Source organism: Geotrypetes seraphini, chromosome 10 (assembly GCF_902459505.1).
Source record: "Geotrypetes seraphini chromosome 10, aGeoSer1.1, whole genome shotgun sequence".
Lineage (NCBI taxonomy): Eukaryota > Metazoa > Chordata > Amphibia > Gymnophiona > Dermophiidae > Geotrypetes > Geotrypetes seraphini.
In genome coordinates this window covers 20000159-20016071 of record NC_047093.1, presented here as the reverse complement: position 1 = coordinate 20016071, position 15913 = coordinate 20000159, and the positions used below count along the sequence as shown (strand labels likewise).

The 15913-nt window shown below is 42.9% G+C and overlaps 1 protein-coding gene across 1 annotated transcript in view; it reads left to right on the top strand.

Annotated features, from left to right (window-relative positions):
- Positions 1 to 15913, top strand: part of ATAD5 (ATPase family AAA domain containing 5) — a 104554-nt gene that overhangs the window by 81840 nt on the left and 6801 nt on the right. Inside the window, 6 exon segments of the mRNA XM_033960976.1 lie at positions 6088 to 6170; positions 6395 to 6540; positions 9572 to 9731; positions 12006 to 12295; positions 12610 to 13454; positions 14010 to 14168. Coding sequence (XP_033816867.1) covers positions 6088 to 6170; positions 6395 to 6540; positions 9572 to 9731; positions 12006 to 12295; positions 12610 to 13454; positions 14010 to 14168 — 1683 coding nt within the window.

Sequence of the window (15913 nt, the reverse complement as noted above, 5' to 3'; positions counted from 1 at the left end):
CCCTGCCCTCCCCCAAGCCACCACCATTGGGGAACAGGCCAGCACCGAGGTCTTAGCTCTCCCTGCTTTTCTTCCCCAGCACGGGGCCGACCAATTCTCGCCACCTGATGTCAATTCTAACGTCGGAGAGGAAGTTCCGGGCCAGCCAGGCAACGATTGGCTGGCCCGGAACTTCCTCCCCGACGTTAGAATTGATGTTGGGTGGCGAGAATTGGTCAGCTCCGTGCTGGGGAAGATAAGCAGGGAGAGCTAAGACCTCGGCGCTGGCCTGTTCCCCGATTGCAGTGGCTTGGGGAAGGGCACTGAGAAGGGAAGAGAAGCAGATTGGGGACTCCTGCTTTAGGTGAGCCGTGAGCCATTTACCAACATTCCCTCCAGAGAGACTTCTGCAAGTCCAATTACAGCAGTTGCGGTCTGTACGCGATTGTCCTCTCCACAATCGGAAAACTTGTGAAGTGGAGAGGACAGATCGTGGGCCGCAAAATAGTCCCTGGGGGGCCGCGTGTTTGAGACCGCTGCTCTAAAGGGTCTAGAGGTCTGCCCAATGTACATCTTAAAGCAAGGGCACATTATGGTAAAGACCACAAAAGGTGTGTCACAGGTTGTCCTGGGTCTAAGCACATATTTCTCTCCTGTGCAAGGGTGAAGAAAATTGCCTATCTGTTCCACTGTAGATTCACAGGTTTTACACCTGCTACATTTAACGTGGATGCCTTTCTTTTTAGTTACTGCTTTCATGGCAGAGGTGTTAGATGGACAAATAATTTCTTTTAAACTAGTCGTTAAGCCCATTACATTAACGGGTGCTAGAGTATATGTGTGTCTGTCTGTCTGTGTTTCTTTATCTCTCTCTCCTTCTGTCTCCCCCCCAGCCCCCTTTCCCTCTCACTAACTGTCTCTCCATGGCCCTCTTCTGTCTTCCCTCCCAGAGCAAAGCTGTTTGCCCTAAGCACACCCCTACCTCCAAAAGCAGCCCCCTTTCCCTCTCCCTAACTGTCTCTCCATGGTCCCTTCTGTCTTCCCCCCAGTGCAAAACTGTCTGTCCCAAGCACACCTCCCCCCCAAAGCAGCCCCCTTTCCCTCTCCCTATCTCTCCATGGCCCCTTCTGTCTCCCCCCAAAGCAGCCCCCTTTCCCTCTCCCTCTGGCCCCCCCTGTATTGATTCCCCTGCTTACCCTCCCTGCATCCTGGCGTCTTCTGGCCTGCTCCAGGCCACGATCGTGGTGGCCGGCCCCAGCGAACCTCACAGGCTGCTCCCCAACCCGGAAGCACGCTCCCTCCCGACGCGATCCCGTGTGTCAGAGGGAACGTGCCACCGAGGCCGGAAAGCGGCCCGCGAGGCCTGCCAAAGCCGGCCACGATCGCAAGCTGCCCCGAAGAGAAGGATCAGCAGCAGCAGCGGTGAGCGAGGGCGGGAGGTGAGGTGCTTGCTTCGGATTGGTGAGTGAGGAGGGGAGTGGCCAGAGTGATCTCTGGCCGCGTTCTAAAATGGAACGCGGCCACGGATCAGAAAACACGGCGCCAGGGATCACAATTTTTCAAGAGCGCATGCGCGCTCTAGGGTTTTATTATATAGGATTCTGGTGACAACTATATGCAGTTTGTAAGCTCTTATCCTTAAAAGTAGAATGCAGTTGAACTATGGACCAGTACTTGTGCAATATTCTGGCCACTTCTCAAACACCTCTACCAAACCTGAGTACACATGTCGGGCTCCATTCCACCATTTCTGCAGCTCTCTCATCCAATAGTAAATCCCTGTTACTGTATTTCCCTCTGGTATATGCAGTCCTTACCACTCTTTCAGGATAACCCCGGTATAATAATCTGTGTTATAATCGCTTTGCTTGTCTTTTATAAATATCTCTTGTAGAACAGTTTTGGCTGTACCGCAGGAATTGGGAAAAGGGCAAACTGTCCTTCAGTGCCCTTGGGTGACAGCTGGTGTAGGACAATAACGTGTTCCCATCTGTTGGTTTTTGATAAACCACAGTTTCAAAAGAAGTTTCTGTTTTCAACATTTTTTAATACAGGAAAGCCACTGTGGTTATGCCCTTCTCCATACTAAGCTGGATGGTTGGATGCCTACCATTTAGCCAGTTAAAAAATCTTCCAGTGCTTTCTCAGGACCTGCCCAAAACAGGAAAACATCATCAATAAAGCGTACCCACATCTTGATATAGGCAGAAAAATCATTATTCTGCAACCATTGTTCTTCAAAGACTTTCATGAATGAAGTGGCTATGGAGGGAGCCATAGTGGCTCCCATAGCCACTCCAGAGATCTGTTTAAAATTGAATGGATTTTGTGACTTGCCCAGGATCACAATGAGCAGTGTGGGATTTGAACCCACAACCGCAGGGTGCTGAGACTGTAGCTCTAACCACTGTGCTACACACTTCCCTATGACACAGACATTTAAGTACTTCAAAGGCATTAATATACAAACACATTCTTCCAAAAGCAGGGAAAACAGGACTAGAGGACATTAATTGAGGTTGCAGGCAGTAGACTTAGGAGTAATGCCAGGAAATACTTTTTCACAGAGAGGATGCATAGAATGTTGTCCCATTAGATGTGGTAGAGACTAAAAAGGTGAGGGAATTCAAAAATGTGTGATACACAAAGGATGCCTAAATAGAAAATGGATGGAATCAAAACTGTTATTTTGGGTAAGAGTACTTAAGAACTAAGGCCATTGCTGGATAGACTTCTATATTTGTGTCTCACAAATGGGAAAAGGCAGATGAAGATCAAGTCTGCTATTACTTTAATATCATTTTCCATGACTGAGAATGCTATGTATCTCAAGGGGGAGGTGAATACATCTTAATGAAGAAATTAGCAAGTTAAATACTGTTAGCAGTACTTTTAGTTAAAACATATATATATATTGTTCCAAAACTGCAACATATTTAATTCCTATATGTGGTTGGCATGGTGGAAAATTGCCGACCAGTGTTTAATCATGAATAGCTATAACCTGCATAAAAATAGTGGTGTGGCTCTCGCCACCATGTTGGCAAACTGGAATGACCTTGTGGTTTTTATCTGCCATCATCTACTGTGTGTGTCTGCAGTCTAATAAATTGAGCACCAGCTCAGATTGGGTGGAATGTAGCCCTGGAAAGTAAGTGAGTAGGATTATGAACTGGTTTAGGTGGAAGTCCGAGAAGACAGTTTTCAGAAGGAACTTCAGATGAGTTAGGAAAAAGACTCTTTGTTATAAAATTAGTTTGTATGGAGGATAATGTACCAGTGTTTGGAGCTTACTAATTCTCCTTACCATTAGGAAGATGGCATTCTTTGTGAGATGTTTAAAGAAAGCACGGCCAAGTGGCCCAAAAGAGACTTCAGTGAGCTGAGCAAGGACATAGTTGAGGTCCCAGGCTGGTGAGAGTGATTTTAGAGGAGGCTTTGTGTTCATAAAACTTCTCATAGACTTATAGATAAGAGTGTGTACAGTATGGGAAAATACTTCTCATCAAGATGACCATGATATGCTGTTATTGCTGATAAATATAGAAACATGATGGCAGATAAAGACCAAATGGCCCATCTAGTCTGCCCATCCGCAGTAACCATTCTCTCTCTCTCTTTGAGAGATTCCATGTGCTATCCCATGCCTTCTTGAATTCAGACACAGTCTCTGTCTACACCACTTCTTCCAGGAGACTCTTCCAAGCATCTACCACTCTTTCTGTAAAAAAGTATTTATTTTGATTACTCCGGAGCCTATCACCTCTTAACTTCATCCTATGCCCTCTTATTCCAGAGCTTCCTTTCAATTGAAAGAGACTTGACTCATGCTCATTTATGCCACTTAGGTATTTAAACGTCTCTATCATATCTCCCCTCTCCTGCCTTTTTCTGATAAATGGAGGAGATAAGAGAGTACCTGAGTAGTGGGCAAACTTTAAAATCATGTCTGTGAATTTTGGACCCGTGCATAAATTGATTCCATTTGAGTTAATATGATTTTCTTATGAACAGACCTCTGGAAGTTAGTATTATTTCTTTTACATTCTCAAAGAAAGGAAGGTAGTTGATCATCTCAACTTCCATGCTTTCAACAATCAGCTTTTCAGGTTCAAATGTATGAGATTCCTTCTCTACATTGGGACAGAAAAGTTAGATGTTGCCCAAGCACTATTAGTAAAGGTGTTATGAGAATGAGGAGTCAAGGGAGCTATATTTGTCTGGACCAATGGGGCATAATGAGGATCACTTGTACTTTTGTCCCTGCTGATATTTTGACTTATCCTAGGGAATAAGAACAATAGGGGAATGCATAAAGAATTTATTTGTTCATAGGTTTGCAAATATGTTGTGTGATAGTCTTCTTGGGGTTGGATGAATGGACCAGGAAGGCGAAGTGAAAATATGAGTGGATGAGGATGCAAGTTTAGGCATCCTTCAGATCCAGGGAGGCAAGCCGTTTGTTCTTCTTTAGAAGGAGCAGGATTATAACTAATGTGTTCATCTTGAATTTCTCCTCCTCTGCAGATTGAGGTTGTGTAGATCCAAGATAGGTTTGAGGTCTTTTGATTTTCCTGTTATTGAAGTAGAATCTAGAATAGAAGCCTTGCCCTTTCTGAAGTTACAGTATCTCTTAGATTGCTTTGTTGTGAAGTAATGTCATGGGTCTCCTTCTTGACCAAGCAGATATGTTGTCTAATCAAATTTCTGGAAAAGTGAATCCTGTATCATTTCTGACCAGTGTGTATTGGATATAGTGAGAAGAAGACTATGGGCTCCTTTTACTAAGCTGCGATAGCAGTTTTAGCACGCGCTGAATTGCCGCGTGTGCTAGACCTTAACACCAGCATTGAGCTGGCGTTAGTTCTAGCCACGTAGACAGACATGCTGTAAATAACAAGATAAACCTTCCATAAAGACTGTGAGAAGTCATAGGTCAGTTGATATGAGAGACCAACGTTGATGATATAGTGACAGCAAGCTCCGATTGGGCTGGAAGAACTGGGCAAAACAGCTCCTGTTGAATTGCCCCTGAATCAGTTGAGAACTGCTGGCAAATTTGCTGCTATTGCTGTGGCTGCTCAGAAACCGAAGGAATATGCCTCCGATGTGAAGGAGGTTGTTTAGTAGATCTCCTGAAAGAAAAAGACTTAGACTGTGTTCTCTTTCTCAAATGAATCAGGTCTTAACTTTACCTGCATTTCGACAGAAGATTGTGAGGAAGAGTTCTGACTCCTCCATGTTCTTGATGTCTGCAGAACATGTTTGAACTATTTGGAGATACGGAATGAGTTCCACAGTACTGATTGGTACAATAAAAAAGGAGAAATGGCACTTAAGACCACCATTGCACACAACAAGGAAGTTACTTCAGGGTTGAGCACCTTCTCAGGATTTTAGCAACTCGTACTCTACCAAGGAATTGGCATCTTCATGGGTGGAGTTATATGCGGTTTCTCCTGAAGATATTTATATTAGTAGAAATCGGACTATAAAGGATCGTACTTTATATTATATGGCTAAAATTAAATGGGACTTCAGATTTGAAGGGTGTATATTCTCTTACCCCTCCTAACTCTCTTCACAGTAAATAGTACAACGTTTATAGATCCTCAGAAGTACCACCTAGCACTCATACAAATTCATTGTGTCAGGCTTTATGTACTACTTCCTCATCGGATCTTCCATACTTTGCTTTTAAATTTATAAATACTTTTTTTCCACCTTAGTGTATAAATAAATAAATAAAAAAACTTGTGATCATGCTTTCACAGGGATTTATACTGCCAACATGTTTCACCCGAAGGGGTTTTATCAAGGCACCATATCCCTTTTAGCTTAACGCCACTGTACCCGACCACTGAATAGTTAATTCAAAATTAAATGGGATACACATACAAACAGTTTGGGTTTTGAAGGATTGGAAAGAAGAATGTACCCCAAGAGTTGAAAAGATTGGTGATTGAGGAGAGGTGGGTTCACACAAAGAAGGGTATTTGTAATTGTGGAATGGTAGTAACTAATTCACACCAAATGATTTTTAAAGAAGTTTCTTATGAGAATCCTGCATGCTAGTAATGTTTTGTGCCTTAATCTCTGTCTTTGCAGCTGGCTGAGGGAATGGAAAACAAGAGTTGATAAGGAAGAAACAATAAAACAGAAGGAAAAGAGAGTTAAAGACAAGCAGCAAGGTGCTCTGCTTTAACTTTTTACAAATCATATTAAGTAGAATAAAGTAAATGATCACATTACTGTACCATTGTTGTTTAGGATATTACAAGTCTGTGATTATTTTTTTCAACTTTCTGGGTGGAATTTTTGGGTTTTAACACATGTTCATAATGGCTAAGCAGGTTGACCCTACTTATAATAATCCTTTGGCTAACAGTTTTCTTTGGTTGCTTTACATTTGTAGATACCTGGGACTGCAGTGATTTTGAGGATAGCAATGTTTGCAATGAAGAAGAGGATTTGCTTTGTAACACTGTATTGATCACTGGCCCACCAGGTGTGGGAAAGACTGCTGCTGTATATGCTTGTGCTCAGGAGCTCGGTTTTAAGGTCTGTTATCTTTTTGGCCTATAGACACACATGACATTTACCAGTACTAGTGGCACTGATTGTATTGTATAGTGTTTATTTATTATTCGCCTTATACAAAGCGAAGGACAAATGAACAGACATAATAAATACCATTACATGACAAATTATTGCAATGAGTAGACATCATTTTCTACTGAAAGTACATTTATATTTAGGGGAAGGGGGATGGTATAAAGTTCTATTAAAGATTTAATTAATAGATAAGAATATAATATTTATATGCTATTTTTGATTAAATTATTTGTGGGAAGAATGGGTGGGAAGGGTATAAATTTATGTATTTAAGATGATATAAGAAAGAAATTCAAGTGTTATATACAAATTTTACCTGATGTAATATTGTATACTTGATGTAAGTTGGAAAAATGAATAAAGAATTGGAAATAAATAAATAAATACCATTACTAACATCAAACCATACAAAGATACAATAAAAACATAAAACAGTCAACAGTGATCATCTTCAACATACACAGCATCTGTTCTTCAGCCATATTTCATTTTACAAAAACAGCGCTCTGAACAGGCTGCTTTGCGGCCTTCCCCACTGGGGCCTTCCCTCTGCCACGTCACTGAAGATATCATCAGTGATGTGGCAGAGGGAAGGCCCCGGCAGGGAAAGCTGTGAAGTAGCCCGTTCAGAGCGCTACCACCGCTGCTGCTGTTTAGAGGCCTCGGAGCGGAAGTATGCCAATCTCACGTTGGGAGGGTTAGTGGGGTTCTGCTGCACAGGGGGATGGGAGGGAGGGAGGGATAGAAAGATGCTGCAGAGGGAAGGCCTAGCCCTGGCGGGAAAGACCGCGAAGCAGCCTGTTCAGAGTGCTGCCGCTGCAGCTGGTTTGGGGGGCCTCGGAGTGGAGGTATGGCAGGTCTCACCAGGATGGGGATTAGAGAATGACACGGGGAAAAAATCTGTCCCCATCACCGCCCCGTCCCCGGCCCACCATCCTCTGCACCGCCCTGTCACCGCTGTTCCCTTCACCGCTCCATCACCGCCATCCCTTTCACCACCCCGTCACCGCCACTGCCATCCCATTCACCGCCCCGTCACCGTCCCCGCTGCATCCATATAAGCCTTAGTACTGTAATATTTAGCTTATTCCTTTCTTATAAATCAAAGTTCCTGCTGCTGAACTAGAGAAAGAGATGTTCAGCTGGCAGGGCTTTGTTTATAAATTTTTATCAACACAACTAATATACTACTTTATCCTAAAGCAAAAAATAAATAAATAAATAAATAGAATTTTTTTTTCTACCTTTGTTGTCTGGTTTCTGCTTTCCACATCTTCTCATTCAATTCCTTCCATCCACTGTGTGTCTTCTCTCTGCATCTTCCATTTGCTGTTACTGTGCCTCTCCCTTCACCCCCCCCAATTGGTCTAGCACCCATCTTCTTCCCTCCGCTCCCTCATAGTCTGGCATCTGTCTTCTTCCCACTCTGTCTTCTACATTTCCCTTCAGGGTCTGTTCCTCTCCACCCTCCTTCAATGTCTGTCCTATTCCTTTCCACCACCACCCTTCCCTCCCTCCTTTACCATCTGTTCCTTTCTACCACCCTTCAGCTCCTCTCGCGTGGCCTATCTATCTACCTTCCTCCCTCTTATTTTCATGGCACGTTACAATGTAATTTGTGCAAGCCACTGGAGCCTGCGAGCTCGGTCCCTGTCCCATCCCCACAAACCATCTCGCTTCTGTGCTCCTATTTTCCCCATTTCTAATATCTCCCCTATGTATCTGCCATTGCCCCCCCCCTGTGTCCATATACCATCCCCATGGCATGTCCCCTTTATGTCTCTGTCTCTATGCCCCATGCACATAATTTCCCCTCTTTCTGTTACCTTCCTGTGTCCAGATTTCCCCTATTTTCCTCTTCCATACCAGTGTGTCTCTTCTTTTCAACCCCATCTAGCTTTTTTTCCCTCTTTCTTCCTCCCCCCCCCCCTGCTTCTAGCATCTGGCTCACCTGCCTGTCCTTCCCTTTCTTTCCTGCTGTGGGTTTTTCTTTCCATCTTCATCCCCTTGGCCCAGAATCCTTTTCCCTTTCACTCCCTCCTTCCAGTTTGAGCCAGGAACACGGGCGATCGCACAGTCCCCGCAGCCCCCACCCGCCTGCACAATTGATCCTAGTGTTTAGCCAGCTCTCTCCCTTCTCCTCACCTTAGTTTGCAGGCTTTCTTTTTCGGCGACCTGCATGCTTTCCCAAAGAGCTACGCACGCGCGGCTGCTCAGTGTTCAATCTTCTGCTCTGCTGCAACTTCCTGTTTCCGGTTGCGTCAGAGCAGAAGATCGAAACTGAGCAGCAGCGGGTGCGCGGCTCTTTGATAGCGTGCGGGTTGCCGAAAAAGAAAACCTACAAACTAAGGTGAGGAGAAGGGAGAGAGCTGGCTAATCACTAGGATCGATTGGGCAGGCGGGTGTGGGCTGCAGGGACCGCGCGATCCTTCATGCCTCACTGCGGGGACAAGACCATTCACCGCTCCACGGGGCGGTGAATGGCCTTGTCGCCGCAACGACTGCTAGTTTTCGTTCCCCATTTTGGCGGGTTACCCGCGGCTAAACGCAGTGGCCGCAGGTAAACCGCCACCGTGTCATTTTCTAATGGGGATCGCTGAATTGAAGAATCTGATTTTTTCGACGAAAAAGGCAGCACTAGTGTCGAATGGAGTTGGGGACATTCAGGGGGGGAGGAGGGGGGCTTTGGGGTGATCTTAACTAAGGCTTATTTTTGGGGTAGGGTTTATATTAGGATCATCTTTAAAAATCATACTAGGGCTTATTTTCAGGATAGTTAATGATTGAATGCTAATATCCACTGTCTCTCTCTAGTTCTATTACTGTTCATTAATGTATTTTTAACCCAAATTTTGTTAACCGGTTCGAGTCCCTCAAGGGAATGACCCAGTATATAAGGCTAAAGATTAGATTAGATTAGAAACACAGTAGGTAAAGAATGCAGCCTGGTTCATGTGTGTATTTCATGTTCTTGCAGGTATTTGAAGTGAATGCATCTTGTCAAAGAAGTGGGAAACAGATTCTAGCTCAGTTAAAAGAAGCAACTCAGTCTCACCAGGTGGACAAACAAGGTGTCGGTGCACATAGGCCTTGTTTCTTTAAAATTTCCAGTGGAAGCAAGTCACCAGGTAAGTGAAGTAGTTCATAGTGCTGCAAATTAACAAAATTAGAATGTATTAGATTATTAGAAAGAAATATTATTCAGAAATGATAGGGTGGGATAGTGTAGACCAGGGGTGTCAAACTTAAATCACATAAGGGGCCAAAATCTAAAACACAGGCTATGTCGCAGGCCAAATTTTTTTATTAAGATACTTACTTAGTAGAAGTATAGGGTTACAATCTCTCCAACCCCATCGCCGGCTCTGTGGTGTAAACAAAATAAATAAAAAAGACTTTTCCTCTCCCTTTTAGGTCCTAGTTCACGCTTGCTGTCTTAACACCAGCTCTGACATTTCAAATCTGACATATTGTAATCACAAAATAGAAAATAAAATTATTTTTTCTACCTTTTGTTCTCTGGTCATTTTGTTTTTCCATCATCTTGATCTCAGTTTCTCTGTCTGCTTTTTGTCTGTCTTCTACTAATTCTCTTTTCAATGTCTGCTGTACATTTTTTTCCTCTTCTCTCTTGTTCCATTCCCTCCTTATGCCTGTCTCCAAAGTATTGATTTTTCCCATTTAGCTTTCTTAACTTTTTCTTTTCTTTTTTGCCTCTGTCCACTAAAATCTTGCCCTCTTTCTCACACTTCTTCTTTTTTTTTGTTTTATAATCTTTATTCATTTTCTTCTTTAGCAGCTAAAAGAAAGTAAATTAGCAGGTAAGAACCTAATTTCTCCTTGTCCCCCATTCCCACGGGGTGGTGAAAGGTCTTGTCCCCATTCCTGTGGTAAACCAGTTGCAAATGTCTCCATTCCTGCAGATTTCCTACGGTGACCCGTGGTTTACCAAAAGGTCCCCATGTCATTCTCTACTTTCTACCTCTCGGGCTTATGTGCGGGTTTGGCGTCTCTTTGAGGGGTGTTGCCAGGCGCGGGGAGTGGTCTCTTTTTGCGCTTCCCTGCCTACCATCCTAGAGTTCTTGCAGGATGGCCTGGATAGGGGACTGGCTTGGTCTTCTCTCTGGGTTCAGATTGCGGCCTTGTCAGCTTTTTGTGGGTTAGTAACAGGTCAGCATTTGACAGCCATTCCTGGTGTGATTCGCTTTTTGTGGGCAGCCAAGATGATCAGGCCTCCTGTGCGGCCCTCTGTTCCATCTTGGGATCTCAATCTGGTTCTGTCTGTTTTGGTGCGCCCGCCTTTTGAACCATTGGGCGGCTGCGATGGACCTTACTCTGAAGGCAGTCTTTTTGGTGGCAATTACTTCAGCTAGGCGTGTTTCTGAGCTGCATGCTTTCTCTTGTAGGGCTCCCTTCTTGGAGTTTTCTAGGGAGTGGGTTGTCTTGAGGCCTGTTCCTTTCTGCCAAATTTAGTTTCTCCTTTTCATGTCAATCAATCTGTAGTCCTCCCGGTGTTGGGTAGTCAGGAAGGCTCTTCTGAGCAAAGACAGCTGCGCAAGTTGGATGTTGGTCAGGTCCTTCGTTCTTATGTGCAGCGGACCCAGGAGATCAGGAAATCCGATCATCTCTTTGTCCTTCTGGCGGGTCCTCGTAGGGGAGCTGGTACCTCTAAGGCTACTATTGCGTACTGGATCATGGAGACTGTTGCTTCCGCTTATCTTCTGAGGCAGAAGCCTGTTCCGAAATTTCTCAAGGCTCATTCCACTCGGGGTCAGGCGGCTTCTTGGGCTGAGTCTTCGCTCATGTCTCCAATGGACATTTGTAAGGCTGCGATTTGATCTTCCTTGCATTCTTTTGTCAGACACTAACAGGTAGATGTTCAGGCATGTCGGGACACGGTGTTCAGTGCCCTTTGGGGGCTCAGATTGAGAATCTCGGAGAGAGCGAGATCAGAAGGCTTTGAGCATGCGCAAATGCTCAAAGCCTAGTCCAGCCCGGCACAGGGAAGAAGGAGGATCTCCCTGCACCGCACAGCCCAGCCCAGCCCAACAAGGGAGGATCTTCTGGCACTGGCACGTCCTGTGCATTGGTGCTGGTGCCAGTGCCCAATCGGGTAAGAGATGTTTTGCGGTGCTGAGGGGGTTGTAGGATCGCGGGGGAGGGGGAGGTGACGTGAGCGGGGGAGAGGATGCCGGTTCGCAGGGGGGATGCCTGATCACAATGAGAAAAAAAAATTGTATAACGCGCTCACACCTATAACGCGCACGGTTTGTAAAAATTGTGTATAACGCGTATTATATGCGTGAAAATACGGTAATCTATGTTAGTTGCATATTTGAAAAATTTGGGGAAAAAGTTTAAAAAAAAAGAAAAATAGAGGGAGGAAAGAAGGAAATGTTAAAAAATAAAAGTAAGTGATTTGAAAAGGACAATATGGGTATATTTAAACCAGACTTTCTTGCTAATGGCACAGGTTTCCATGCCAGGGGCATTCTTTCATCAAAACATTTTTTATGCTTTTAAAGGAAAAATTGATACTGGAACAGTTTCCATGATCTGCAGTACAGATTCTACAATCAACTCTCTTCAAACTGCCATGAATTCTCAGGATCTCCCAAAATGTGATACTGGCCTTGCTGAGAGCCTAATTGGTCTTAAAAACATAATTTTGCCGTCAGAAGATTTGATGATGTTTGTCAAGGTACTGTCCTAAACTGGATACACTCTTCCCCTTCTGATTTCTAGAGGTTAGGTGTATAGTAAGTATATTAATATACTAAAACATATCATCATGCAGTTTACTATTAGTTGAACAATAGTACTGTATAGTTAAAATAATGTGTTATTTTCATGCACATGTATGTTACTTGCTGTACGATATGCCTAGGAACTGTCAAACGTAATGCATTATTAAAGTGATATATTGCCTCCCCCAGTTCACTCTTAGTATTCATGCATTAAGTGAATTGCTATATGATGATATTAAATTGATAAAGCTTATTTAATTTCTTTCAGTTTAAAATCACAGAGAAAGAAAAATGGAATCAATTGATACAGCTGCTTACAGAGTTTCAAAAGAAGAACGTGAATTTTATTTATAACAATCTAGAATTCCTTCTGCCATTACCAGTTCATATTCTTCCAGAACCTAAGGAGGTTGCTTCAGTTCCATCCATCACCAAAGCTCTACAGGAAAATATAAGAAGACCTTTAGAGAATGATCAGTCTGTGGAGATGAGTCAAGTGCAAACATCTTCCAATGTGAAACTAAGCAAAAAGTGCATAATTCTTGATGATAGTGACTTATTTGAAAGCGAATCAGACTCAGGAGATGGATATTTAACTTTGCCCTCAGGAGTTTCTGCTTTTAAGTCCAAGGAAAGCAGCAAGGATACAAAACAGAATTCCCTGCAGACCAACATCTGTTTTCCAAAAGAGAGTTCACAGACTCCTGCAGACCAAAAATGTTCTGCCCTGATAACCAATTGCCTAGACTCACTGACTGAATTTGTGGATACCATGTCTTTTTTAGATTGCAATCTATATGCTGATGTGAAGGAGCAACATGAGTTCTGTAAAAATGCAGAATACAACTGGACAGATGGGAAAATTAAAAATGGCCTCTGTGATGGTGTTAATCTAGAGGATAGAGAGTGGTGGAATACCCAAAGCTGTACAGAACTGAAAGCAATGGTAGAAACTCTCAGTTTTCATAAGTGTTATTCTAGCATATCTCAATCCATAGAGACATCTTTAAATTTATGCAGGAATTTAGGAAAAGATCCAACTGAAGAACTTACTTTGCATATTCCTAAACACAGAGATGATGTGTTTTTTACTCAGACAGAAGTTAATACAAGGTAACCTAAAATGTTTAATATTCAGGTACATAACAGAACTCAGATGATGCTATGTTGGATTTATTTACAAGTTTTAGTGCCTGATGTGTACTGAATGTATATAATGGCTTCCAAATTATCATTATTATCCATTTAGATAGGCATGGGATGATTGTGACTTGCAGAGTAAATGTGAAAACTTGGCCTTTGATGAAAACTCAACAGGCCACACTTTTGCCTCTGATTTTACAGTTAAAACATTGCTCACTACAGGTACATGTATATAAAAAAAGGCTGTGGTTATCTTATGTGATTGAACTGTTCATAGGGACTGTGTGTATGGACATTTGCCAAATAAGAAATCTGTAGATTCACAAAATTTTTGTTGGCCTTTTAAAAAGGTGTTTCAAAATGTAAAGACTCCATAAAAAAGCTCTGGCCCTGCTTATATAGAACTCAAACCAAATCTTCAGGTGTAGTTGGCGGGTGTTTACAGCCTTAGTTGAAGTATGTGCCCTCCTTTATATTTTTCATGAATACGAAATCTCTAATTAGATTGTTCTGTTCTATTTACAGCACTGCACAGGAAAAACTGGCACTGATAAAAAGTGTGTTTTCGTACAGATCATTCATAAACGTGGGGAACAGGCAGGCCAGTGTAGTAGAATACCTGCCTACCTTGCGTAGCATCTGTAGGTCAGAAAAATGCAAAGAACAAGGAAAAACAAAAAGAAGGTAAGCTTTTCAAAAGTGCTCTTTAAGCTCTGGTTTAAAAAGTTAGCATATGAGCTAGAGAAGCATGTGCAATTACTTAGCTCTTTGTGTAAAAAAGAAGTGCATTTCATGACATTTAGGGGGTCATTTTATAAATTGCTTTTTTTATGTAAAGCCTGTTTTATACAGAAAAGAGATCTAGATAAAATTTTCCAGAACTATATCTGCTCGCAACCTTGGAGTGGTCTTCGATTCTGACCTCTCATTTTCTACATATATCCAACAAGCTGCTAAGACCTGTCGCTTCTATCTCTTCAATATCACCAAAATTCGCCCCTTCCTCTCTGAGCACACTACCCGGACCCTTGTCCAAGCTCTTGTAACATCACGCTTAGATTACTGCAATCTACTCCTAACTGGTATCACTCAGTGTAGCCTCTCCCCCTTGCAATCTGTGCAAAACTCTGCTGCGTGACTCATCTTCTACCAACCTCGTTATGCTCATGTCACCCCTCTCCTTAAAGTCACTTCACTGGCTCCCTATCTGCCATCGCATACAGTTCAAGATCTTATTACTGACCTACAAGTGTGTTCATTCTGCTGCCCCTCAATATCTCTCCTCTCTCCTTATACACTTCCCAGAGAACTCCGTTCCTCAGATAAGCTGCTCTTAGCTATACCCTTCTCCTCCACAGCCAGTTCCAGACTTCGTTCCTTTCATCTAGCTGCCCCCTATGCCTGAATAAATTACCCGAGTTTGTCTGTCAAACCCTTTCCCTTCCCTTGTTTAAGAGCAGACTGAAAACCCACCTTTTTGATATAGCTTCCATAACCCTACTCCTCTGCCATCCAACCCAGCCAGCTGATTAACCGTTCCCCTTAACTGTATCCATGACATCTTGTTTGTCTTGCCTGTTTAGATTGTAAGCTCTTTCAAGCAGGGACTGTTTTCTTATTCTTTGTGACTGTACAACGCTGCATGTGTCTGGTAGCACTATAGAAATAATTAATAGTAGTAGTAGTAGTAGTAGTAGAAGACCTTGGGCAAGTCACTTCACCCTCCATTGCCACAAGCACAAAACTTAGATTGTAAGCCCGCTAGACAGAGAAAGTACTTGCATATAATAAATGTAAACAGCTTTGATTGAACCAGGGAAAGATATAGCAAATTCATAACCCTAAAAATAGACACATTGAAAAGAAAGTACTTACTTTGATGTGGACTGCATCTAGGTGTTCTCATGGGCATTGTTTGGATGGAATTTGGAGAAAATTGTAATGCTCCAGAGTATTTTATAAAATTATATAGTGTACATGCATGGAATACATACCCACCACCTCTGGAGCGAGTTTAAATTTGTGCTACTGGTTCTGGGTGCCTCTGTTCCCCATCTAATTACTAGATTCTATAGATGGTGCTGCTCAGCACAGTTGTCAATCAAAAAAATGGCATGCTTTATAGAATCACGCCTAGCGGCACCTATGCTGGCTTAGGCATCACTAGGCGGCCTAGACATAGACACCATAGACATTAGGCTAGCTTTTCAGTCGCCTAATTTGGCAGTGCCTATGTCAGATATCTGAGTCAACCACCCATATTCTCTGCCCATACTGTTTAAGATGGGCATTGTTAGGCATTGCTAGGCATCATAAGAGTTCAGCACCGTACACTTAAATTGTTTCATTAATGGAGGTTTTTTGATTGGCTGAAAACTGGTGTGGTCAATTACCATGCTGATTAAGCCAATTAAAAAATAAAAGTTAGG